Below are 25,866 nucleotides of genomic sequence, written 5' to 3'. Positions count from 1 at the left end.
ATAATTGCTCCAGTGATGGGGGGCATCCCCTCCCCTCCCATGTTATTTGGAATTAACAGCCCTGCAGTTGCTATTTTAAAAGAAAGCACAACTGTTTTGGTTACAGAAGCTTTTATTGATCTCCCGCCCTGCTCCCTGCCGACGCAGACAGGTATGGTCTCCCCAGACCAGTCTCCAAGAACAAGGTCTCCTCCTCCAGTGCTTTCACGAGTGGGAATATTGGAATCATTCTGTCCTCCTCGGGGCAGCCTGCAGAGCCAGAGGGGCTGGAACAGGATGGACAGCGGGCCGTCTCTGCTTCCTTGGCACACTCTACTTCTGGACGGTTGTCTGCTCTACTTCGAAAAAGCTACCTGAGTCATCAGTGTCCCCAGGGCTGACTCCTTTGAGAGCGACTGGGATGTGCTGAAGTGACCCCTCATCCCACCAAAATCAGAACAAGACAGTGGCCCCTATGCGGGGCTGCCCGACTCTGTCCTGTCCCGCAGGGGCTTGGCAGAGCAGATCAACATGCTTGATCTGAAAGTGTTCTTTCTCTCTGGGTTCTTAGATCTTTAAAACTAATTTCAGGCCTCTGCATCCTCGTGAAGCATGTAAGAACTTTGTTCCTCTTTATAAATCAGAACTGGGGCTGGCTCTGAGAATTTAAATGATGTGGGAGGGATAATATGGTGAGTGACCATGTTAGTTGGTGGCAGAGTGAGGACAGCAGAGGCCAAAGCCAAGTATCCACCCCCGACCCCAAAGCAGCCTTGGCCCACTTTCTTCCTTTATAGTCTCACGTCTCCTCGGCCATAAAAAAGACTCACACAGAGGTTTGGGGTCTGTAGGTACCCAGGTTGAAATATTCCAAAGGGCCGTGAGGTGCCTTTTAACCGGAGTCTTTCAGTTTCAGAACAAAAATGTCAAAGTTGGTTCTGTGAAATAGGACAGCGTTAGAGAGCCTGACCAAGAAGAAAGAGCAGACACAACTGAGATGATTAGGGGCGGGAAAGCACGTGGCTTCCGGGATAAAGCCAGGTTAAAAATAGACGAGAGGGAAATACTAAGAATTTTTTTTTTTTGCCAGAATACTTGAAAACTTAGACAAAATGGACAAATTCCCAGGCTTTGAAACTGATTCTAGAAGAAAAAGAAAGTCTGGAACATCTTATGATCATTTAAACAACTGACTACTCAGAATGGAGAGCTTGCCAAAAAGTAATCACCAGGCCCCAGTGGTTCTAAATTTGTAAGGGAAACATTCCAATCGGATCATCCATAGGACAGAAACTCCTTCTGTGAGTGCGGGAGAACCTTGCCCATGATTGCGGAGGATGGAGCTAGGAGTCCGGACTGTCAGAAGTGCAGGTCAGATGGACCTGCTGGGGAGCAGCCCCTGTCCCCCAAGTCCTGCACTCATGAGTACTGTCAGCCCCGAGGCCCTTTGCCTCTTGGTGCCGGAGTGCATTTGGAGAGGCCCAGCTGGAATCCTCTGAGGGGTGGTCATCCGTCTGAATGTTTGGCACGTGGCTCTGGAGATCCTAGGACAGAGGGAACCTGTAAAAGGTGATGTAACTGGATGGGAGACAGAAAGCAGCAGTTGGCCCCCATGGAGAGGCCCAACTGGATAATAGTGGTGTCCAAGGGGCATGCTATGTGGAGGGAAGGTACATTGGGATGTGAGAGAAAGTATATTTGGTTGGGGCTTTGAAGGATGTGTAGGAGTTTGCTGGGTAGAGGTTGGGAGATGGGGAGCAGTAGGTGACATTCAGGCAGCAGATGGGTGCGGGTAGTCACAGATTGTTTTTCAGACAGGGCAGGCATGTTGGTAAGCTGTAGCTCTGTCTTCCTTCAGCTTGGAGAGGATCGGGCTAGAGCTGGAAAGCCTGCTCCACTGAGGGGCAGAGATTACCTGAGGGCCTCAGGTGCTCACAGCTCCCCATTGGGCCCTAACCCTGACATCAGAGTCTGGCAGAGCTGGAGAGCACAGGGAAGGGAGTGAGAGGCCTGCGATGGTCACCGCTTAACTCCTGAGGTGGGGGGCCCTCCTCTTCTGCCACTCCTGAGCCCAGCCAGGAAGCCTGGGCTTGCAGGAGCCCACCCCTGAGATCAGCATCAGCAGAGGCCGCCGCTGCAAAGGCCCTGCCGTTCCTCAAGTGCCGTTATTAATTCATAATTCCAAACTTACATACAAAGCACATCCTCAGTTTGTCGTCATAGCAAGGTAAATGGGACAATTCTGATTTCCCATTGCACGAGAAAATCTATCGAGAGAAAGCAAACTTCCATTTGAGTGATACAGGATGGATTTTTTTAAAGCGTTCTGACCGATCACAGCCCCTTTCCCATCCACTATGTGTTTGTAGTTGTTTTGTTTTGTAATTTAGAAAGAGCTCTGTTGATCTATAGTTTACAAACTGTTAAGCTCGATTTAAAGTTCTAAATAGCTACATGTTTTTTCCCCATATTTAGAATGTGCAACCATTACGATAATCCAATTTTTGAATATTTTCACCACCCCAAGAAGAGACCTGTACCCATTAACAGTCACTTCCTCCTCCCAGACCTAGACCCCAGTAATTTATGTTCTGTCTCTGTGGGTTTGCCTGCTCAGGATGTTTCATATAAATGGAATCACACAGTATGTGGCCTTTGTGTCTGGCTTCTTTCATTTTGCATAATGTTCTCATGTTGCCATTCGTATTGTAGCATCAGTGCTTCATTCCTTGTTACATGGCTGAGTGGTGTTCTGCTGTGTGGATGGACCACACTGTGTCCATTCATCTGCTGATGGGCAGCTGGGTGGTTCCTACTCTTTGACTGTTAGGAGTAATGCAGCTGTGAACATTCCTGTGTGCGTGTTTGTGTAGACAGACATTGTCATTCCTCTTGGACGGAGACCTAGGAGTGGAATCGCTGAGTCACATGGTAACTGTGTTGAGCATTTTGAGGAACTGCCAGACTGTTCTGAAAGTGGCTCCTACATTTTACATTCCATATTTTTTAATTAAACTTTAAATTTTGAATTAATTGTAGATACACATGTAGTTGTAAAAAATAATAGAGATCCGTGTATCCCTTACCCTATTTCCCCAACGGTAACATCTCGTACAGCTGTCATGCACCATCACACCAGGATGCTGACGGTGGTACAGCCAAGATACAGGGCCTTCCATCATCACGGGGATCCATCACGTCGCCCTTAAGTAGCCCCACTCACTTCCCTCCTCCAGCCTCCAGTTTTAAGCCCTGGCAACTACTAATCTATTCTCCATTTCTATAAATCTGTCATTTTAGAAATGTCCTGTAAGTGCAATCATACAGTATGTATGGGGGAGGGGACTGACTTCATTCACTCAGTCTTATGCCCGATGGTTGATCCAGCTTGTTGCATTAATAGGCCTTTCATTGCCGAGTGGTGTGGATGGACCACCGTTTGCGTAACTACTGACTTCTTGAAGGACATCTTGATTGTTTCTAGTTTGGGGCTACTATGAATATTATTTTATCTATCCATCTGTCTGTCTACTCCATCTATCATCTATCTTCTACTTTTAAGCTTTGAGAATTCTTTATATATTCTAGATACGAGTTCTCTGCTGGATATGTGGTTGGCAGGCATTTCCTCCCAGTCTTAGAGTCTTTTCATCCTCTTAACAAGGTCCTCAGAAAGATCGATTGTTTTTTGTTTTGATGAAGTTTAGTTTATCAGCATTCCCTTTTATTGATTGTGCTTTCTGTGTCAAGTCTAAGGACTCTGCTTGGCTTGGATCTTAAAGATTTCTCTAATGAGTTTTCTAAGTTTTAACTTTTATTATTTACATTTAAATAGATGATATATTTTGAATTAATATTTTGCATAAAGTGTGAGGTTTAAGTCAAGGTTTCTTTTCTTTTTCTCTTTTTTTTTTTTTTTTTTTTGCCTATGGACATCTGCTTGCTCCCTCACCTTTTGTTGAAAACACTGTTATCTCCTTTATTGACTTGCTTTCATCACTTTGTCAAAAACCAGTTGGGCATGTTTGTGTGAGTTTATGTATGAGCTCTGTGTCCTGTTCCATTGTCCTATGTGTTTATCCTTCCATAACCCTGATTATTGTGGCCATACCAAAAATCTTGAAATCAGGTAGAGTGAGTCCCCCCACTTTGTGGTTCGTTCTCAAAATTATTTTAATTATTATTGTTTCTTTCCCTTTCTGTGTAAGTTTGAGAATAATCTGGCCTATGTCTATCAAAGACTTTATAGAGATTTTGGTAGGATTTGTGCTAAGCCTGTCTGTCAATTTGGGGAGAATTGACATTTTACTCTATTATCTTTGAATCAATGAAAGTTGTATGTCTCTCCATTTATTTAGCTCTTCTTTGGGCTCTTTACTTAGTGCTTCGTAGTTCTCAGCATGCTGGTCCTAGACGTGTCTTGACAGAACACGCCTAAGTATTTGATTCTTTTTGAGTGATTGTAAATGATACCATATTTTTAATACCCATGTCTGTGTGTCCATTGCTAGTCTGTAGAAATACAGCTGATTATTGTGTGTTGTTCTTGTGTCCTATAACCTTCTGAACTCAGTTATCATTCTACAAAGTTTTTGGTTTTTTGGATACTGTTTTATTTTATCTTGGTTTTATAGAGTCCTTTGTGTTTCTTATGTGGACCATCATGTCATCGGGAAATAAATACAGTATAATATCTTCCTTTCTAATCTGTGTGCGTTTTATTTCCTTTTCTTGTCTGTGGCACTGAGTGGATGGATCTCATGCCAAGTTGAATAAAAGTGATGAGAGTGGGCTTCCTTGCCTTGTTCTTGACAATGTTCAACATTATACCCTAAATGGATGTTAGCTGTGGGCTTTTTCTGGATGTTCTTGATCAAGATGAAGAAGTTCCCCTCTCTTCCTGTTTTTCTGATACTTTTCATCATGAATGGATGTTGAATTTTGTCAAATTATTTTTCAGTATTAATTGCTGTGTGGTTTTTCTTTGTATCCTGTGGGCTCTGATGTATAACACTGATTGGTATTTCAGTATTGAAGTAGCATTGCTTTGCCTGACTAAACCCCCTTGGGTCAGGTGTTCCAGAGGTGATGCTGGTGCCTGCCCAGCGCTCTGGGAGCCAGTTCCCCGTGCAGTGACAGCCCAGGCCTGGGCACTGCCCACCCAGGCTCTGGGGCCGGGCAGGGTCTGTAGGACTGGACCACATGCTCGTGGAGGGCAGCTCCCCGGCACCCGCCTCACTGGGGTGGGAGCGTAGAGGAAGCAGGGAGGGGAGCTGCCGTGTCACGTGGGCCCGTCTCTCCTGTCCAGGCGCGGCTGCTGATGAGCCTCCTGCCCCGGAACGTTATCGTGGAGATGAAGGAGGACTTCCTAAGGCCCCCGGAGAGGATTTTCCACCAGATTTTCATCCAGCGGCATGACAACATGAGGTAGGGCTGGCGCTGGCCTGGCCCTGCAGTGGGCCTGGGGAGCCGAGGTGGGAGGTGAGGGAGGTGGAGTGGTGAGGGAGGAAGTGGAGGTGATGGCAGAGATAGGAGGTGGGGGTGAAGGTGAGCAGAGGGTCCTAGTTTGAGGGAAGGAGGGAGTGGGTGTGGGTCAGGAGCCCAGATGAACACTTGTCCGGCAGGGGAACGGTGTGTTGCCTTCATTCCACAGCTGTTCTTTCCCATTTTCTCATTCTGCACCTTTTACTTCCTGCGTTGGTTAGAGAGGGTCAGAACTCTGTTCCTAAGCCGGGTTTGGGCAGCAGCTTTTGGGCAGGGAATTTGCCTGCGTCGGGTCAGTAGCCAAACCGTTGTTCTAGTTGGTGCCGGGCTCTGGGGTGAGGTGTTCCACTCACTGTGTTCCTCTCGCGGCCACCCCAGGCGGTGGGGATTGTTGTTACATTCTACAGGTGAGGAAACTGAGCCCTCGGAGTGAGCCGCCTCTCCCTGGACGCTCTGAGGTGTGCTTGTTTGTTTTTAAAGGGCCTGTTAAAAAGCAGTTTACTGTGTTAAATCTTGCGTTCCCTTCTACGGTACTCGGGGTAGCTGAGCGCTGCCTGTCTGGGGGTAATACTTTACCATAAGTGTCACTCAGGTAGGAGATGAGGTTTGAAGGTCTGAAGCTTTCTCCCTTCTCGCTGTTGTTTCCTGGCTTTCCTGGGTGTCGGTGTCAGGCCTCCCTGCTCATCGCGCCCCTACAGACAAAAGGAGAAGAAATCCTTGTTCTGTTTGCGTCAAGAGGTTCAGACTGTGTCCCTGTGAGCTGGTGCCTGTTCATCCGAAGTGAGCCAGGCGCTGCTGCCGCCAGCCCCTCCCTTTCAAGGTCCAAGGTGCCCCTGTGTGGGGGCCATTGTGGCTAACAGCTTCTGCTGAGTGCACTCACTCCCACTGTTGTGCCTCTCAGTGAGGACCAGTGTTGTCTGACAGAGGACACTGAAGCGGAGGGGACTTAAGGCCCCGTATGTGGGGCGAGCATTCACGCCCAGGCAGGACACACCTCTCCACTGGACACAGGGTTCTCCTTAATGTCATCGTACCCCTGATATCCATGGGTCCTGTTCCTCTACTTTGTATATGAGGAAATTGAGGTTCAGCAAAGTGAGGTGAGTGTGCAGGACTCCCTGCTTAGTAAGTGATGGCATTGGAGCTAGACTAGGATTGGCTGATTCTGACATCTGCCTAGACTTTGGACACAATTTAGTGACCCAGCCCCTGACTGGGAAGATCAGACCACTCGAACAATCCAAGGAGCACCTTGCCAGGGCAGAACATCTGTACACAGCAGGGAAAGCATCAGAAATGAAGAGTCTTCTGGTGCTGCAGGTGAAGGTGGGCACAGTGCATGGGCACCCAGGTACCTTTCCCTCCCTCTCCTCTACCTGTGACAACAAATACAGATGTGTTGACTCATGAATTCCCTTTGCTGCTAAAATTTTCCGTCCATGTCCCCTGGTGGACCAATGTGCTGGATGCAGGCATGACAGCCCTGAGATGGGAGAGGAAGCTGAGACTGCCTGTCACAGATGATGCCAGCTGCACACTAGCCCCTCTGGCCACCCTCTGGCAGGGTTCAGAGACATCTTTCTACAACCCCGATACAGACATGTCAGTGCCCTCTCTACTATTCTTGTTACATCCAAGCTCAGTGTGCCATTCACAACTCACAGCAGCTGATGCCACTGGGAATGGTGGAATACCATGAGAACCCTCTCCTCCGTAGAAGCAATGACAGCGTTGGAGAAAATGGTCTGAATCAACATTGTTAGAACATTGCAAATTAACCAAAGTCTAGGAGGAATCCAAGAATGTTTCTTTAAGAAAGACGGCAAAATCTTGGTAAGAACAGTGAGCTTGGTGCAATTTTAACTTGCTCTATTCCATCCTCCCATCTCCCAATTCACAAAAGTTTTGAAAGCCAACAGCTGCCATCATGATGAAAACTTGTAGCCCGGCAGCGACTGGCAGGGGCAGAACTTGGTTGTCAGTCTTTCAAAACCCCATTCAGAGAATTACCATTATTTGACCGTCTGGAAATTCACTGGAAAACACCACTGATGAGCTTATCTTTATCTGAGCTGCCTCACATTCACAAACAACAAACCCTGAGATGGGGTGGGGGTATGATTTTCAGATTTGCCACATTATGTTATCCAGTTTTTTAAACAAAATGAGACATGCAAAAAACAAGAATGCATGGCTTACACAGGAATAAAAAAAAAATGCAGTAAATAGAAACTATCCCAGAGGAAGCCCAGACATTGAACTTATTTGACAGAACCTTTAAAATCAGCTGTTTTAAATACGCTCAAAGAAGAAACCATGTCAAAAAAGCTAAAGAAAAGTATCAGAATAATTCCTCATCAAGTAAAGAATATCAATAAAGAGATAGAAATTATTTTTTAAAATAAAGATGGTGGAGAATGTAGCTCAGTAGCAGAGTGCATGCTTAGCATTCACAAGGTTCTGGGCTGAATCCTCAGTGCCACCGTTAGATAGATAGATAGATAGATAGATAGATAGATAGATAGATAGATGAATAAGCCTCACTCCCCCCACAAAAATCCAACCAAATAGAAATTCCAAATTTGAAAAATAAAATAACTAAAATGAAAAATTCACCTGGGGGCTTAACAGTAGATTTGAGGCTGAAGAAAGAATCAGTGAATTTCAAGATAGTTCAATTAGTTTACCCAATCTGAAGAACAGAATGAAAAAAGAATGAAGATAGAGCAACAGAGCCTCAGAAGCTTGAGGGATACCATCAAAAATAACAACACACTCATAGTGAGAATCTCAGAAAAGAGGAAAGAGAAAAAGAGGCAGAAAAAGTATTTGAAAAAGCAATGGCTAAAAATATCCCAAAGTTGATGAAAGACACTAACCTACATATCAAAGAATCTCAATTAGGATAAACTGAAAAAGATCCACACCTAGACACAGCAAGATCAAACTCTCAAGAGCCAAAGACAAGGAGAGAATCTCGAAAGCAGGAAGAGGGAAGTAACTTGTTACACAGAAGGGGACCTTAATAAAGGTTTTAGGATATATCTCATCAGGAATTATGGAGGCCGCAAGGCAATGGGATGGCATATTCAAAGGATGAACTAAAAAGACAAGAATTGTATCCAGCCAAAATCCCAGCTGTTCCCTCCGCCTAGCCCCTCTTTCTCCCAGTGTCTTCATGGCTTCCCCCCTCTTCGGGGCTCAAGTGTCACCTAACCTGTCCTAGTTAACATTGCTCGTGGCTCCAAACTGATCGTCATTCTTTCATTTTTCTCCATAGTTACACATGTCACCTTTGAAATACCTCCCCCAACTAGAATGGAAGCTTCTGGAGGGCAGTGATGTTCGACTCTTTCTTTCACTGCTAAAGACCCAAGCACCAGGAACACTGCCTAGCACAGATATCCTTTAGTAAATATTTGTTGCATTTAGAGCACTTACTAGTTACTATAAAGAAGCAATTGTTGCGCTCTTACTAGGTCCAGGGTATTATTCTAAGTGCTTTGTTAATCCATTTAACCCTCACAACCTATGAGATGGACTCCAGTCTTGTTCCCATTTTGCAGATGGAAGGACTGACATGGGAAAGTGTTGGATAAGTTGCTCATGGTCCTGTTGCTGTACATGGTGGAGCCAGACAGTCCGACTGGAGTCCAGGCTCTCACTGCTGTTCCCCTCCTGCCTTTCCTGGGCTGACACTCAGGAACCTCTCATCCTGGAGACGTGTGCCCTGCTGCTTATTACTTGGACCCATGTTTTAACCACTCTTAGCTTTTTATGTGATTATATGGTTTCACACTCATCTTAGTTTCCCATGTGCTATTTGCACTTCTGAATCAACCCCCTCTTCCTTTCTTCTTCACTCTTTCCCTCCTTCCTTCCTTCCTTCCTTGTTGGTCTGGATAAATTCCTGGGTGGGCTCCAGACCCTCCTCCAGCCTGGCTGCATCAGCCAAGTGGGTGTTGTGCCCTTCCTGCAGAAATCTGGGCTTCCCGTATCATTGCTTCCCTGTGCTCCATCCCTCCCTGCTCGGAGCCTTCTTTTCCGGATGTTGAGCTCCTGAGGACAGGGACCTGGTGTGTAAGAGGTCTTGCACACGTGCTTGCATGGAGGATGTCAGGGTGCTTCAGCGGGAGGCTGAGGAGGGCAGACAGGGCCAACGCTGGGGGCTTTCCTAGCATGGGGGTTGGCAGTGCTCAGTCAGTGTTCGTGAAACTCCATGACTGAGCAGAAGCTGAGAAGACAGTGAGTGGGGTGCAGAAAGACATGTGAACGCATGGTTAGTTATAGAGTAGAGAAGGATAAAATGGTGGCCCCTCAAAGGTGTAAATCAGCCTGAATTTTATACCAAAAGAGAGGGGAAAAAACCTGTGCTGTCTGTCTCCCCGCACATCCTTGCAGCCAGCCCCTTCTCCCAGCTTCCCAGTATCAGTGACACTTCTCAGAGCCTAGACACCCAGTTCTTTTACCCATCCATTCATCCGTTCATTCATAGCAAAGGTACGCATCCCCCTTGCTCTGTGTTCGGTGCTGTGGGATATACAGGTTGGAGTCTGCGTCCTTACGTGCCCCGACTCTCAGTGGGGGATGCTGTCCCGCGGTAAGGGGATGACTAAAGGATCTGAGACTCGTGGTGGGGTGAGCCCCGGGGGTTCTCTGTGCATGGGCAGGGCATGGTGGACGAGGTGGGGTGAGGGAGAAGCCCCTCTGAGATGTGGGCTCCCACTTTCAGCCCATGGCCTGGTCCCCACTTCCTGCTTGTGACAGGGGTCCCCACTGTCTGGCATGAAGTGGTATTAAAAATGCAGAACTGAATTCAGATCTGACATCAGGAATCAAGAGATGAACACAATTGTGTCCAAAAGTCGAACTTCAATAATTCCAACTCCCTTTCAGACCCCTTCGTGTACCCCTGTGTGTGACCTCCCAAGTCTCACAGCTGAGGACGCTTTAGGCTGCAGGTTACAAAGTTGGCTGTGCAGTGTCTTCAAGAGTGAGGGGCTCACTGTCCCCTGGGATGAGAGGTCTGGAGGTGGCACCTGGCGCTGGTCCGGCGGCTGCATGTTGAAGCCCCGTGGCCTCTCCCTCGTGGGTTCGCCGGAGTGCCTCCCCCCGAGAGAGGCCCCCGGTGACACCTCGCTCATCCGCCACACGTGTGGGGACTTGGGTGCTCGGAGGGCTCGTCAGGAACCCTGGCTGCTCCCGAACGTGCGGCTCAGGGAGGCCGTCCGTGACTCTGCACGTTCTTGTGCTGCCTGGGTCCTCCGTGCTGTTTCACTATTTAAGGCGTTTACATTCTTCGTAGCATCCGGGAAGACAGCTGTGCGCCGCGGGTGGACACTTGTTTAGACTGACCCAGGTTCTGTAGGAAGCGGAGGCCCAGTGTGTAAGAGAGAGATGTGCCCCCCACCCCTGTAGCTGGCCGGGGGTGGCCCTCCGCGCAGCACAGTAAGCCACCGTGAGGCTGACAGTGCCTGCATCAGCCGTGGGAGGGAGGGAGGCTGCGGAGGCTGCTGCTTCCTTAAGAGCACATCACTTCTGCTCACGTGCTCGCAGCCACGGTCCCGCCACAGGAACAGCCCAGGAGGGGGCAGGTCTAGTGGACTTTGAGCTGCTCCCCTGTGTCCTGGGTGGGGTCAGCAGGAGCTCTGAGTGGCTCCAGCACTTCCCCCTCTGTGACTGTGAAGAGTCCCCTGGCCTCTCCCAGCCTCAGTCCTCTCACCTGTGAGATGTGAACAGCAGGGCCTTCATTGCCAGCCTGCTTGGAGGAATAAGCCGGGAGCTCTAGTTCAAGGTGATGTGTAAGGGTAAGCGTCTGTCTGGGTGGTGGAGCCTGTCCGTCCGTGGAGGAGGGCAGCCTGCACCCCTCTGTCTTGCAGCATCCTCTTTGCAGACATCGTGGGCTTCACGAGCCTGGTGTCGTAGTGCACAGCCCAGGAGCTGGTGAGACTCCTCAGTGAGCTCTTCGGCAAGTTTGACGAACTGGCCACAGTAAACGCAGCCACTGCTTTTGTTCGGGTGTAATTTGAGTGACTCCTGGGGTGACGATGGGCCAGGTGGATCCCCGTGTCGGAGATGTGACCCAGGCTGGTCGGGACGCGGTGCTCACCAGCCTGGCTGTAAGTCACCCACTGTTTCAGCCTCACTGTTCATTGCCTCCTTCCCTCGGACCTGAGTGCTGCATTTGCAGAGAGGGAGGTGCTTAAAGGGCCATGGGCAGGAGGAGGCGCTGGCTGTGTTGCGGGGCTCTGAGAGGGTGTGGCTCTGCCAGGCGGCCACCCCCCATCTTTTGCCCCCTGGCAGATGTCACCTGGGCCGGCCTTGGCGGGGGGGCTCTGCGGAGCAGGCCTGCGCTGCCCTTCTCTTCCTGGACTTGAAAGTTCCCTACCGGGGCCCAGTTGGTGACCTCTCACGGTGCCTGGTCACCTCGCTCACTGCAAGCTGAGCTCTGGGGTATGCAGGCCAACCTGGGACAGGTCACATCTAAGTCCTGCAGAGGTCAACAGCCTCTGCTTGCAGCACGCAGGCCACTGATGGCCTGGGTTTCCTTGGACCCCAACACCTGCTTGCGTCCTGCAAGGACCTGGGGACATAAACACATGGACAGGTTCACCTGCCCATCCAGCCTTGCTTGAGGTGGACGTAGAGGGGCCCCGAGTCAGGGTTGTGAAAGGAGGAGTTGGCAGCAAATTCTGTCAAAGTCAGAATCCACCTCAGGAAGTGACAGTTAAAGGTCTAAGAGAAAGCGTTAACATCTCCTCATGAACAGGGTGAGGAGGGGACCCTGGCCAGGCCTGGCTTACGCATCGGCCAAGAGTCGTGAGGGACGTTTCGTGTATGTGTGTGTGTGTGTCTGTGCGTGTGCGTGCACGCGCAGGGCTGTGTGGCGGGCTCGGGGGCCACAGACTCTGGCTGGCCCCTGTGCAGGGCACAGAACATCAGGGCACAGCGTTTGCCCTTGACCTGCAGGCAGAGCAGGCAGGGGTCACACTGGCCGTAATGTTGTTATGCTGGGCATGGAGCTGCCCTGGCAGCCTTGGTCGAGGCAGCCACTGTGCTCGTTCCCAGGAGCAAGGTTGTGGGCACCTCCCTGTCGTCCTCCCCATGGACAGGGATGCAGGTGGTTTTGGAGAAGCCTAGAGGAGGAGGAAGGGTGTAAGCATGGCTTGTGCCTCATGTGCCCCTGGCTGTCACTTGGGGCCTCCAGGACCTTTTGCATTTGGGTCAGGATGTGTGTCTTGTCCGGTTGACGGGTGGTGACTGGCGGCCAAGGACTCCGGCTGCTGCTCCAGTGCTTTCCCAGGCCTGCTTCTCCCTCCCCTTCACCAGGAAGCTTCTGGACCAGGGTGCCACTTGGCCCACCAGGGCCTCTTCTCGGAGCATGCGTACGTGAAGGCCTGTGCTCTTTGTCCCATCGTCCGCTTGTCCTCCCAGCAGTTGAGGTCAGCATCGTGGCCCCCCAGGGATCAGGGCCAAGTCAGTGACTCCCTGGTAAGCAGTGCTGCCAGCCTGCCCCTCCACTGTCCCTGGGACACCCCCCGCTCCAGGTCTCTCGCGGTGGCACTTCTCCCCTGTGCCCGAGGAAGGCACAGGGAGTCTTTATAGATTTTCCGCTCATCCTTTGTTAGACGCCTGATTTGCAAGTATTTTCTCCCTGCTCTGGCCTGTTTGTTCATTTTCGTAACAGTGCTGTGTGAAGGGCAGAGAGTGTCGTTTTTATGCAGCCCACTGATCACTCTCTTCTTTTATGGACGCAGGGCTCCTAGAGGTAGGAATTCTGCCAGCCGGCCCACTCGTGCTGCCTCCTGTCAGAGCAGATGCGGGGTCCGCCCCATCCGGGGCTGGAGAGATGGGCCTCCCCTGGGTGGGAGGGCACAGATGGAGATGCTGCCCCCGGGGGAGACTCTGTCTGGGTCTTTGTTCTCAGGATGAAATGTGTGACCTGGAGGCTCCCTGTCCTGTCCTCTTCCTTCTTTATCACCTTAGAGTACAACTCCATCTGTCACTTTGCCAGTTTCTTCCCTTTTAAAGCAGTTGCTGTGTGTCATCTCAAGCTCTAGACCCATGCCCTCCCCCTGGCCCTGGTGGGGCCTCTTCAGCCCATGTCCCATGTGTGACATCCACTGCCCCTTTCCATCTGTACCACCACCCAGGGTGCACGTGGCAGGGCGTCCACATGTGGGGACATCACATGTTCCCTCTAAACGTCTCAGTGTTCCATGTGTCTCCTGAAGTCTTTAAGATTTGCCTTTCTGTTGTTGTTGTTAAATTTATTCCTAGGTATTTTATTCTTTTTGATGCAGTTGTAAATGGGATTTCTTTCTTTCTATTGAAGTATAGTCGGTTTACAATGTTATGTTAATTTCTGATGTACAGCACAGTGATTCAGTTACACACACACACGTGTGTGTGTGTGTATATATTCCTTTTAGGCTATTATAAGATATCAAATAAAGTTCCCTATGCTATAAAGTAGGACCTTGTTGTTTATCTATTTTACACATAGTGTTAGTATCTGCAAATCTTAAAACTTCAATTTATCCTTCACCCTGCCTCCCTTCCTGCACTGGTATCCATAAGTTTGTTTTCTACATCTGTGAGTCTCTTTCTGTTTTGTAAGTAAGTTTGTTTTTGTTTTTTTAGATTCCACATATAAGTGATATATGGTATTTTTCTTTCTCTTTCTGGCTTACTTCCCTTAAAATGATGATCTCCAGGTCCATCTATGTTGCTGCAAATGACATTATTTCATTCTTTTTTATGGCTGAGTAGTATTCCATTGTATAAATACATCACAGCTTCTTTATCCAGTCATCTGTCAGCGGATATCTAGGTTGTTTCCACATGTTAGCTATTGTAAATAGTGCTGCTGTGAACATTGAGGTGCAGGTATCTTTTTGAATTAGAGTTCCCTTCAGATAAATGCCCAAGAATGGGATTGCTGGATCATAGTGTAAGTCTATTTTCAGTTTTTTAAGGAATCTCCATACTGTTTTCCATAATGGCTGCACCAAACTGCATTCCCACCAGCAGTGTAGGAGGGTTCCCTTTTCTCCTCACCCTCTGCAGCATGTATCATTTGTGGACTTTTGAATGATGGCCATTCTGACTGATAATGAGGTGATACCTCATTGTAGTTTTGATTTGCATTTCTCTGATAATTAGTGTTACTGAACAATTTTTCATGTGCCTATTGGCCACTTGTATGTCTTCACTGGAGAAATGTTTGTCTACGTCTTCTGCCCATTTTCGGATTGGGTTGTTTGTTTTTTGTTATTGAGTTGTATGAGCTGTTTGTGTATTCTGGAAATTAAGCCTGTGTCAGTCACATCATTTGCAGATATTTCCTCCCATTGCTTAGGTTTGGGATTGTTCTCTTAATTTTGCTTTCTGATAGTTCATTGTTGGTATATAGAAATGAGGCAGATTTCTGTATATTGATTTTGTATCCTGCAGCTTCATTGAATTCATTTATTAGTTCTAACAGTTTTTTGATGGAGTCTTTAGGCTTTTCAATTTGTAGTATCATGTCATTTGCAAATAGAGATAGTTTTCTTTTTTTCCTATTTGGAAGTCTTTTTCTTTTTCTTGCCTCATTGTTCTGGCTAGGACTTCAAAACTATGTTAAATAAAAGTGTGAAGAGTGGGCAACCTTGTCTTGTTTCCTGATCTTAGAGGAAAAGCTCTCAGCTTTTCAGTGGTGAGTATGATGTTCGCCATAGGACTGTCATCCATGGCCTTCATTATGTTGAGGTCTGTTCCCTTTAATACCTGCTTTGTTGAGAGTTTTAAGTGTGAAAGGATATTGAATTTTATCAAATGCCTGTTCTGTATCTGTTGAGATGATTGTATGATTTTTATTCTTCATTTTATTAATGAGGCTTATCACATTGATTGATTTGTGTATGTTGAACCATCCTTGCATCCCTGGAATGATAATGCTGTGTGACCCTTTTAATACATTGCTAAATTCGGTTTGCAGATTTTTTGGTGAGGATTTTTGAATCTATGTTCATCAGGCTATTGGCCTGTAATTTTCTTCTCCTGAGACGTCCTTACCCGGTTTCATATCAGGGCAATGCTGGTCTTATAAAATGGGTTTGGAATTGTCCCCTTCTCTTCTATTTTTTGGAAGAGTTTGAGAAGAATTGGTATGAAATACTCTATGTGTGTTTGGTAGACTTTGCCTGTGAAACCACCAGGTCCTGGGCTTTTCTGTGCTGGGAGGTTTTCAGTTACTGATTCAGTCTCCTTCATAGTAGTAGTTTTGTTGAGATTTTTCTGTTTCTTCCTGACTTAACCTTGGTAGGTTGTATGTTTCTGCGAATTGACCCATTTCTTCTAGGTTGTTCAGCTTGCTGGTGCGTAAGAGATTTTCCTTCCTATTCACTAGTTTGCTCTTTCACCAGGACATGTACTAGCGTTTGGGACGCTGGGTTCAATACTCTCATCAAGAGAAGCGCACGCCTCCAGAGAAAAGGTGCTGCACGCGTTGGAGCCTCATGGTGGTTGAGTGGAGTAGATGTGTTAGGGGTGTGTGCGTGTACGTGGGTATGAGTGTGCCTCTGTGTATGTGTGCATGTTAGTGTGTACTATGTGTGCTAAGGTTTTGTATAGGTTTTTTCCATTTAGGTCTGAAGGATAAGTCTGTGGCTTTCTTTTCTTGTGTTGTCTGTATGTAGTATCGTAGTAAAGCTGATCTTATACAAGAGTTTGGGATTATTTCCTCCTGTTCAATTTTTTGAGAAGAGTTTGTGTGGAATTGATATTATTTCTTGTTTGGGATTATTTCCTCCTGTTCAATTTTTTGAGAAGAGTTTGTGTGGAATTGATATTATTTCTTTCTTAAATGTGTGATAGAATTCATGGTGTATGGAGTTTTCTTTGTGGAAGTTTGTAAAACAAATTCAGTTACTTTAAATAGGGCTAGTCAGGTTATTTATTTTTTTCTTGAATGTAGTTGGTGTTTTTTAATCTTTAAGGAATCTGTCCATTTAATCTAAGTTGTAAAAATTACTAGAACAAAGTTGTTCCCATTATTGCTTTGTTATTCTTTTAATATTTGTAGAATCTGTGATGATGGCAACTCTCCCATTCCTGCTTTGGGTCATTTGTGTCTTCTTTTCTTTCCTCATCATTCTGGCTAAAGGTTTATCAATTTTGTTGATTTTTTAAAAGAATTTGCTTCTGAGCAAGTAAATATATTTCTCTATTTCTATTTTATTCATATCCTTTCTGATTTTTAGTACTTAGTATCTTCTGCTAATTTTGGTTTTGATTTGCTCTTTCTGTAGTTTCTTAAGGTAAAAGCTGACGTCACTGATTCTAGATCTTTTTGTCTCTGCTGGTGTAAGTGCTTAGTGCTGTGAACTTCCCCTGGAGTACTGCTTTAGCAGTATCCCAGATTTCTTATATGTTGTGTTCCTATTTTTCCTCAGTTCAAAAGACTTTATACTTTTTCTTTTGATTTTTTTAGACCCATGGAGTAAGAGGATTTTGTTGTTGTTTGTTTATTTTTCCAAGGGTTTTGCAAAGATCTTTCTGTGTTTGACTTCAAATTTAATTTTATTGTGGTTAGAGAACATACTTTTAAAATTTGAATCCCCTTCAATTTATGTCCCAGGATATGATCTACATTGGTCAAGGACCTATAGACACTTAAAAATAATGTGTATCCTGCTTTTGTAGAATCCTTGTGTTCTGGATGCTCTGTGAATAGAACTAGGCCAGTTGGTTGACCGGGCTCTTCATGGCTTTTGTGTCTTTGCTGATACCCTGGCTACGTGTTCAGTTACAGAGAGGAGGTAGTGAGCTCTCCGACATAGTTATAAATTTTCCTGTTTCTCCTTCCAGTTGTATCAGGTTTTGCTTCACGTACTCTCAAGCTCTGTTATTCCATTTGTAAACATGTAGGATTGCAAAGTCCTCTCGATGAATTAACTTTTTCCACTAAGAAATGACCCTCTTTATCCTGGTAATTTACTTTTGGCTAATGTTAATGCAGCTATTCCAACTTCCCTTTGATTACTGTCAGAAGGCATGTCAGTGTCTCTACTTTTATTTTTGTTTATGCTTTTTAATTTAAAGTGTTTAAAGTGCCAGGTTTTCCTTTCTTTAATTTAATCTGACAACCTCTGATTTCAATTGGGAACATTTAGAGTATTGTACTGCTGCTGTGGTCAGGTTTAAGTCTCTCATCTTGCTTTTTGCTTTTGCTTTGTCCTGTCCATTCTTTTGCTTGTTTTTGTTTCTGATTTTTTTTTTAAAGTCCACTGTGTCCTATGACTCCATTTTTACTTCCTTTGTTGGCTTATTGGTTATAACTTTTGTCATTTTAGTGGTTGCCTTGGGGTCTGGGAGGGTATCTTAATTTACAACGATCTTCTTCATGGGGTTTATTATACTGCACACATCACCTACAGCATCTGAAGGCATGTCACATGACATGTGTTACTCCCTTGGCATTTGTGAACTTCTTGCTGTACATTTCACTTTTTCGTGTTATGAACTCCATTCTACAGTAGTATTATGTTTATTTACACAACCAGTTCCCTTTTAAAGAGATTGAAATAAGTCTTTCATACCTGTTACCAAGTCTAAACTTGCTCTGCTCACTGCATGCCAGGCCAATAAATTGGGATAGGAGGTGTTGGGGCAAGGAATAACCACTTTCTTTGGGAAATCTGGCAGACCAAGAATATGGCCGGCTAATGTCCTGGAGCACCCTCTTCCCCAAGTCAGAATTCAGGCTCCTCTTATACTAAAAAGGGGACGGGGTGTGGTTGGTTGTTGCAAATTTGTTGGTGGAGGAATTCTTTGTTCTTGGAATTCGTTGTTCATGTACCTGTCAATGTGGATCAGGTCATGGTGTCCCTGTAAAACCACCAACAAAACAAATGTTATTTTCTGTTCTGCAGCTTGTTATCTTTATATGAATGGAAAAGTGTTAATATCCTTAAAGGTCAGAGCCTTCACAATAGGCTCTCCTGGGTCTCTCAGGCTAAAGGCAACATTGTTTTACAAAAGGTGCAGAACCAGCAAGACTAAGCTTAGAAACAGAGCCCAGGGTTAAAGCCAAAGGAACAGATCTAGTATGGAGTCAGATTTGTTCTTTTCTACTACATACCTACTCCTAGGGCTTCCATTTCTGTGTCTCTTCATTCGTTCTTTATTCAGGGTGGTCTATATGTGGCATAGTTCCGTATGGTTTTTTTTTTTTTTTCTGTCTTAAGTAATTTCCTCTGTCTCTTAACAGTGTGGGTCTGCTGGTGATGGATTCTTTCAGCTTTTATATTTCTGAAAGAACCGTTTATATTGCCTTCATTTTTCTTTTTGAATTTCTTTCTGCTGGATATAGAATCCTAGGTGCCCAGATTTTCCCCCTAGAACTTTAAAGATGCTGCTATATCGTTTCTCACATTATAGTCAGCGAGCAGTCTCCTGTCAGCTTTGTTCTTCTGTATGAAATACGTTTTTTTCTGTGTGCTTTTAGTATTGTGTCTTTGTCGCTGGTTTTAAGCAATTTGATTTTGATGTGCCTTCTGTGGTTTTCTTCACGTGTCTTGTGCTTACAGGTTAGTGAGCTTCATGCATCTGTAGGCTTATAGTTTCACAGTATTTGGGGGAAAACCCCTCAATTATCCTTTTACAAATACCTTTTCTGCCCCTCCCCCTCCTCCTTTAGGGACATCAGTTCCACCTGCATCAGGATGAGTATCTTTTTCTTATTTGTGGGTGGGGTGGGCTGGTGTCTTTCTCTTTCTGTTTCATTTTGGACAGTTTCTACTGCCCTGTCGTCAAGTTCACTGATCTTTGCATCTGAAGCGAATACAGGCGATAGGGTGTGGTTGGTTGTTGCAAATTTCTTGCTGCAGGAATTCTTTATTCTTGCAGGTGTCCATGTGGGTCAGGACATGGTGTCCCTGTAAACCTCCAACAAAACAAATACTATTCTTTATTTTGTAACTTGCCATCTCTGCAGAAGTGCAGAAGTGCTGACATCCTTAAAGGTCAGAGCCAGAATAGGCTCCTGTCTATTTCAGGGTAAAGGCAACATTGTTTCACAAAAGGTGCAGAGCTGGCAAGACTGAGCCTAGAAAGCAGGGCACAGTGGTTAAAACTAAAGGAACAGACCAATATACAGTCAGATTTGTTCTCTATTACAAGAGGTCCAGCAGACATCTCAAAATGAGCACACTCGCCCTGATCACCCCCAAAGCCTGTTCTGCCCACAGCCTTCCCATGTTGATCGATCTGGACAGCAGACCCACAATTTCAGATGCTGAGGATGAAAACTGGAGACTCAGGAATCTAGTGCATTAGGATTTCCTGTCGGTTCTATCTTCCCAACCGATCGACTGCCTCTGAGGCCACCCCCCACATCCTCACTGGTCCCCTCCTGTCCAGATGGTCCTCCCTTTCTTGGGTTATGGCCAGAGCCTGCTAAGCATTCTGGTCCCTGAATCTGACCCTGAAGTCTATTCTTAAAAGGCCAGCCAGAATGATTCACTTAAAATGCCAATCAGATCATGACTTCTGGGTTCAAACCCTGCGGTGCCCCTAGCTCAGGTAAATGAATGAGGGTATACCCGGCAGGCAGCAGGCCCTCTGTGGGCCACCCCTGCCCCTACTCTTCGCTATAGAGACCCCTCCATCCACAGGGCTCTTGGCTGCCCCCAGAATGCTCCAGATGTGCTCCCCACTGAGGGGGAGGGCTCCCTCTGCGGGACACACTTCCCTCCTCACTCCTCTGAGTCTTTGCTCAAAGGTCACCTTCCTCAAGGGACCCCTTCACTTCCATGTTTAAAACCAGCCTCCCCACCCTCCACCCCTGTTTGCTTTCCCCTGGTCATCAATACCCCCAAATACACCTCCAGTTTTGTCTTTACTGCTTCCTGACTCCTTGCTGGAACGTGGGCCCTTGAAGGCAGAGATTCTGTCCTTTTTTCTCATCTTCTCAATAGAAATTCATCAAATGAGTGAATGAAAGAACAGAGTGACCACGTAGGTGGCCATAGTAGTTTCCCTGTGGCTCCCATAACAACTCACCGAATACTAGGGGAGCTTATAACAATAGAAATGCATTCTCTTACAGTTCTGGAGGCCAGAAGTCTGAGACCAAAGTGTCATAGGGTCAGTTTCTTCTGGGGCTGGAGAGAGACTCTGTCCCATGCGTCTTCCAGCTTCTGGTGGCCCCAGGTGTCCTGGGCACGTGGCCACATGCCTCCAATCTCTGCTGCCATCTTCACATGGTCTTCTCTCTCAGTGTCGGTGTGTCTTCTTTACTGTCTGTCACTGGGTGGAGAGTTTTAAGCCACCCAGCCTGTGGTATTTGCAGATTGAGATAAGGTGACATTTTGAGGTTCCAGGTGGACACATCTTTGGGGGCCCCTAGTGAACCCACTAGAGTGGCTTTTGCAGGAATCCAGTTGAGGGGATAAGAGTCTGGACAGGAGTGGTGGTGGCAGGATGGACGCTGAGGGACATTTAGGAGATAAGGCTCAGGACAGCTAATTGATTTTGTATATGGGGGGTGGGGTGCAGGCGAAGAGAGCAAGACCTGGGCTCCCTTCTGATTGGGAAGACTGCTTTGTCTGGACTGTTTGAATTTGAGGTGGCCTGTGGGACCTCTAGGAGGGGACCCTGGGTCTGAGGGAGCTTGGCATTTGGGGTAACTTGACATCTGCAATCTTTACCTTTTCTACTTGTTTCTTTCCTTACACGTAAGAAATAAATTTCCCTAAATCTTGATACTTTTCAAGCTAGTGCCCCACTGTTCTCTGTCCCATCAGAAGCTTCCTGAAAGAGTGCCAGCACCGCTCTCTGTCCTGTGCCCCACCATGCTCTGACACTAGCCGTGGGCTCTTGCCGCAGCCTCCACTGGCCTCCTCCTGTGCTTCCCCCTCCCTCAATTCTTCATGAGTCCCAAGCTCGCCCCTCCCCCTGGCATTCACCTGCCAACCCACTCCAGCCTCCACATCCCCTCCCTGTCCAGACTCTCTCCCTACTTTCCCACCCTCCCCCATCCTCCTCCCCTAACAATCCTCACTCTGCCTCTGGGGAGCATTTCCAGTCACTTTCTTTGCGGAGAACATGCTCTCTCTGGTCCAGTCACCCTGGGTGACTCCTGAGTCCCTGAGACATATAAGAGATGCCCGGCTGCCCTGGACCTCACACCCACTGTCTCGCCACTCTCCGGGGTGCAGTGTGCCTTTGAATAGCAAACATTGGTCATCTCATCACCCCTATCTACGTCACTGCAGCCTTCATCCATTTACTCAACCCCTCAGGCTGTGAAGTTGGGGCAGTTTCACAGAACAGGGCAGTGGAGAAAGGACCCCGGTGGGCTGGACAGCCTTTGCAAAACAAGTCAACCTAGCGGCAGTCATGACCCTGCCCCACCTGCCTCAGTGTGCATCCCCTGACCACTCAGAGAGAAACATCCTGATTGAAATATTGTCTTACTACTTCCTTCAACAGAGGCAGTCTGTGCGGACTGAGAGTGTCTACCCAAATGTCTACAGCTGCCTGAATCCTGTGACCCTGCAGGTGGTCTGGTCCTTCCATGAATCCAAATCTGCCTGTGACTAGACCTTGAACTTGCCTACGACCTCTGGTCCTTCCACAATGCCTCTCTCCTCTGTGCTCTGTCTAGCTCTCCTGGGTAGATGGCTCAGAAGCGACAAGGTAGCTAGCCAAGGTTTGCAATATCTTAATATCAGAGAATATCCAGAAATCACACACACACACCAGAATCAGGATTTGCTTTAGCATTTGACAGACTGACTCTAAAATTCTAAAATGTGGAAGTGAAATTTCTAAGAAGAGCCAAGATGAAACTGAACAAGCACAAGAAGTGTCCATTGCCCTCCCAGATGTTAAGACTTCTTATAAACTTATGGACAGTCAGCTGACGGGGTAAAAATGGAGGCCAAGAAACAAACCCAAATGGGTCAATGTGTAGGGCCTTAGCACCTAGAGAGAAGGCCTTGCACATCGGGAGGAGAGGCAGAGAAAACTGTCCACCTGGAGAACACTGGCTCACAGTCTTTACAAAATAGACTCAAGATGGACTCCAATTTAAGTTAATTATAATCAAATACAGGGAAAACCTATGTTACCAGGCTAGGGAGGGATCATCTAAACAAGTCACAAAGCAGGAATCATTAAAAGTGTGATAAATACAATTATATTAGAATAAAGAACTTGCATGTCAATATCATATGCAAAGTTAAAGCCCAGCCATCAACTCCTGGCCGTGTTCGGGATCCCGGGCAATCCCAAGTTCAATGCCATCTCCTTGTCCTGGGGCCTTGCCCTGCTGCTGCTGCTGCTGCTGTCCGGCGGTCAAGGCTGGCATGACCAGGTCTTCCCTAGGAGCCCAGGGGTCTGAGTAGGACCCTCGCTGTTCACTGGACACCTCATAGGCCTGGATGGTGGAGAGCTGCCTCCCTCTGATAGGGCCCATGGGGCTTAGCCCTGCTGGGATGATGAGAGGTCCCAGGAGGAGTGGGCAGGCGGTGCGGACCCACCAGCAGGGACCTCTTCCCGGTAGGAGGGGACGTCTCCCCGTAGCTCCATGCGCCAGCTGAGGGTGGCTGTGCTTTGGAATGCTTCTCAAGGATGGCTGACTGGTCACTGAAGAAAGACTCTCATCCTCAGGGGAGCTCAATGCAGGGACCTGTCAAAGCAAAGCACAGAGGTTGGCGTCCTGGAGGGTCACAGTGAGCTGAGCCTCAAGACGGGCAGCAAGCCCAACTGGGCACATTGTCCTTGAGGTACAATGACCGTGAGGCAGACCCTCCAGTTCTGCCCTCTCGAGGGACGCCTGCAGCACCAAGATGAAATCTAGCACGGAACAAGAGCGCAGTCCTGCTGGGCCTGTCTTTTCCCTAGTCTTACATGATTCTTAGGTCAAATTTTTAACTTACTGATATCAATCAAAAAAGATGTATTTTAAAGATAGGATTGAAAAACATGACTTTCAGGTAACATTTTTTAAGAAAAAAGTGTTAAATGTTAATGAGATCATCTAAACGTTGAACCTCAACATGAAATAGCAGAGCCATGATGAAACTGTGTTGGGCAGGTGGGGATGCTGAGGGTGGGGTTGGCTGTGATGTTTTTGAAAAGCTTGTTAATGTCCCAATCCCAAACCTAATGACAGATGGGAGCAATTCCATCATGGCCAATTTTTTTTCTTCTTCCAAAATAAATCCACGATTAAATCATCAGAGGTGCTGAAAATACAGTTTGGGGAGGGTTCCACGTGGGAACAATTATCCCATGGAGTGTGCTAAAACATTCAAAATCTGTTCATCTTAATTTCTCATGGCATTCTTATGAGGCGAGTGTGACCATCATCAATTAACTGAGGGGAAGTTGAAGCCCAGGCTGAGTGAGTGACAGGAAGCAGTTAAGGAGCAGGGACAAGCTATGGACCAGAGTGGGAGGAGCACGTCTGGCTTCACACACCAAGGTGTCTCGTGCTCGGTCAGAAAGCCAGGAGGAAGTGTCCCCTCCTCCTGGGAGGGTGAGCTGATCATGACCGTTTACACAGCATCTACTGTGGAGCAATTGGGGTCCTTTTTGAACATCATTTCCTTCAGTAAGACCCTTAGAAATGGATTAATGTGACTGTAAATAACCAGGAAAACAGGATTTACTTCAGAGAATGAGTTGCTTTCGGAAACTGCCAAACCATTTTCCAAAGCGGCTGTGCCATTCCTCCATCCCACCAGCAGTGTACGAGAGTTCCAGTTCCTCCACATTCTCAGCAGCATTTGATATTGTCAGTTTTTAATTTTTAAAAATTTTAGTTTTCCAATAGGAGAGTAGTGGTATCTTGTTTGCATAGTGGTTTTAATTTGAATTTCTGTAATGACTAATGATACTGGCTCTTTTTCCTGTGTATCATGTATTTACCATTTATATATCCTGTTTGGTGAAGTAAAGGTCAAACAGTTGCCACATCTAAGGTGTAAACAGAATAAACGCACCTATTAAAAGACTCTCAGACTGGATTAGAAGGAAATCCAACTCCACACTGTATACAGTAGGATGCACGGAAGACTAAGAGCTCAGAAGGTTTCAAAGTAGACGATGGCAAAGACAACGAGGGAGTTACAAGTGAAAAAACGGAGGGACTTTACTATTTACATGGGAAAAAGCTGACTTCATGGCAAAATACATTAAGACCAAAAAAGAAAAATTCAGTGTAATAAAAAAAAAAAGCCAAAATGCTTTTCTGTTATAATTATCTTTGCACCAGATAGCATAACATCAGCATTTACAGAGCAAAATCCAAGGAGAAATAAGAAGAAACAAATACGCTAGTGAGGATAATTGACTTAACAAAAAATCCCCTAATAGATCAAGGAGAAAAGTAAATGATCCAAATCCCATGGGAGACAATCAGCACTTGTTAAAGGAGACCAAGTTGTTCTACTTCAAATAGGGACCAAGATCTCAGAATAAAGAAGTGGGGCGAGGGGAAAGACTGGGACGTTTACAGAAAAGAAACTTCAAGGTAAATACATTTTCTTACGAACACGAGCTATTTTAAGTAATCTATTTATGAAAGTGAAGTAAGAACCATTAATTCAGTGTTGGAAATTTGATTATGTCTTTAAATAAAAGAACATGACACTGTAGCATATTGAAAGCTTACAGATAGAATAACTTACTATTGTTTTACAAATATACAGACAAGGCTTACAGATAAAAAAACGCAGTCCTGTTAAAGAAGATGCTCTACCAGACATACACATGGGAGCATCCTACAGGAAAAGAGAGGGTTTCAAACGGAAGGGGAAGAGAGGTTTTTTTCTTTCTCATTATATGTTGTTTTGAGTGGTTGGTCATTTGGAAAAAGATAAAAACAAACTAATAAAACCATCTCCCTACTTCATGCTGTACGTAAGATAAATTACAAGGGATTGAATTTTATATTCTTTAAAACTTTATGGATTACTAGGACAAAACAAGAATTTTAAACAATCTACAAAGCGTTGTATTCCTATTCACACCATTCACCGTGATATATTATGAATGGATATAAGATTTAAATGTAGAAAAACAAAGATATAAAACGTTGGAAGGAAATAGTGATGAATTCCCCTGTAAACTTGTCAGAAGGAAGGCTTTCTAACGCCAACTCACAACACAGAAGCCATAAAAGAAAAAATAGGTTAAATACAATTTTTTCTAAAAAAGCATGCTATAGTAAGTGAAAAAGGACAAACCACAAGTTCCAGGAAAGATCAATAAGGGGCTAATGTTCCTAACACCCAGGAAGAATCCGACTACCTAATGGATCAACGTGCAAAGCCCCCTAACAGTCTTTGTTTTCTGTACCGATGAGGAAGCATCTCTGTATTGTAGGTAGTGTCTTTTTGTGCAAAC

The 25,866-nt window shown here is 46.2% G+C and overlaps 1 protein-coding gene across 8 annotated transcripts in view; it reads left to right on the top strand.

Moving 5' to 3' along the window:
• The window catches only part of LOC141574629 (uncharacterized), a 110,394-nt gene that overhangs the window by 75,386 nt on the left and 9,142 nt on the right, over nt 1–25,866 (top strand). For 6 of the 8 annotated variants that reach the window (XM_074350090.1, XM_074350091.1, XM_074350087.1 and 3 more), the window contains one exon: nt 5,288–5,406. The exons of 1 other annotated variant lie outside the window; for it this stretch is intronic. In XM_074350090.1, coding sequence (XP_074206191.1) covers nt 5,288–5,406 — 119 coding nt within the window. Of the gene's footprint in view, nt 1–5,287; nt 5,407–21,942; nt 24,710–25,866 lie in introns of those variants that run through there. One more of the 8 variants, XM_074350093.1, reaches the window with a different exon arrangement.

This window comes from Camelus bactrianus, chromosome 22, assembly GCF_048773025.1.
Source record: "Camelus bactrianus isolate YW-2024 breed Bactrian camel chromosome 22, ASM4877302v1, whole genome shotgun sequence".
NCBI lineage: Eukaryota > Metazoa > Chordata > Mammalia > Artiodactyla > Camelidae > Camelus > Camelus bactrianus.
This window is presented reverse-complemented; position numbering and strand designations above follow the sequence as displayed.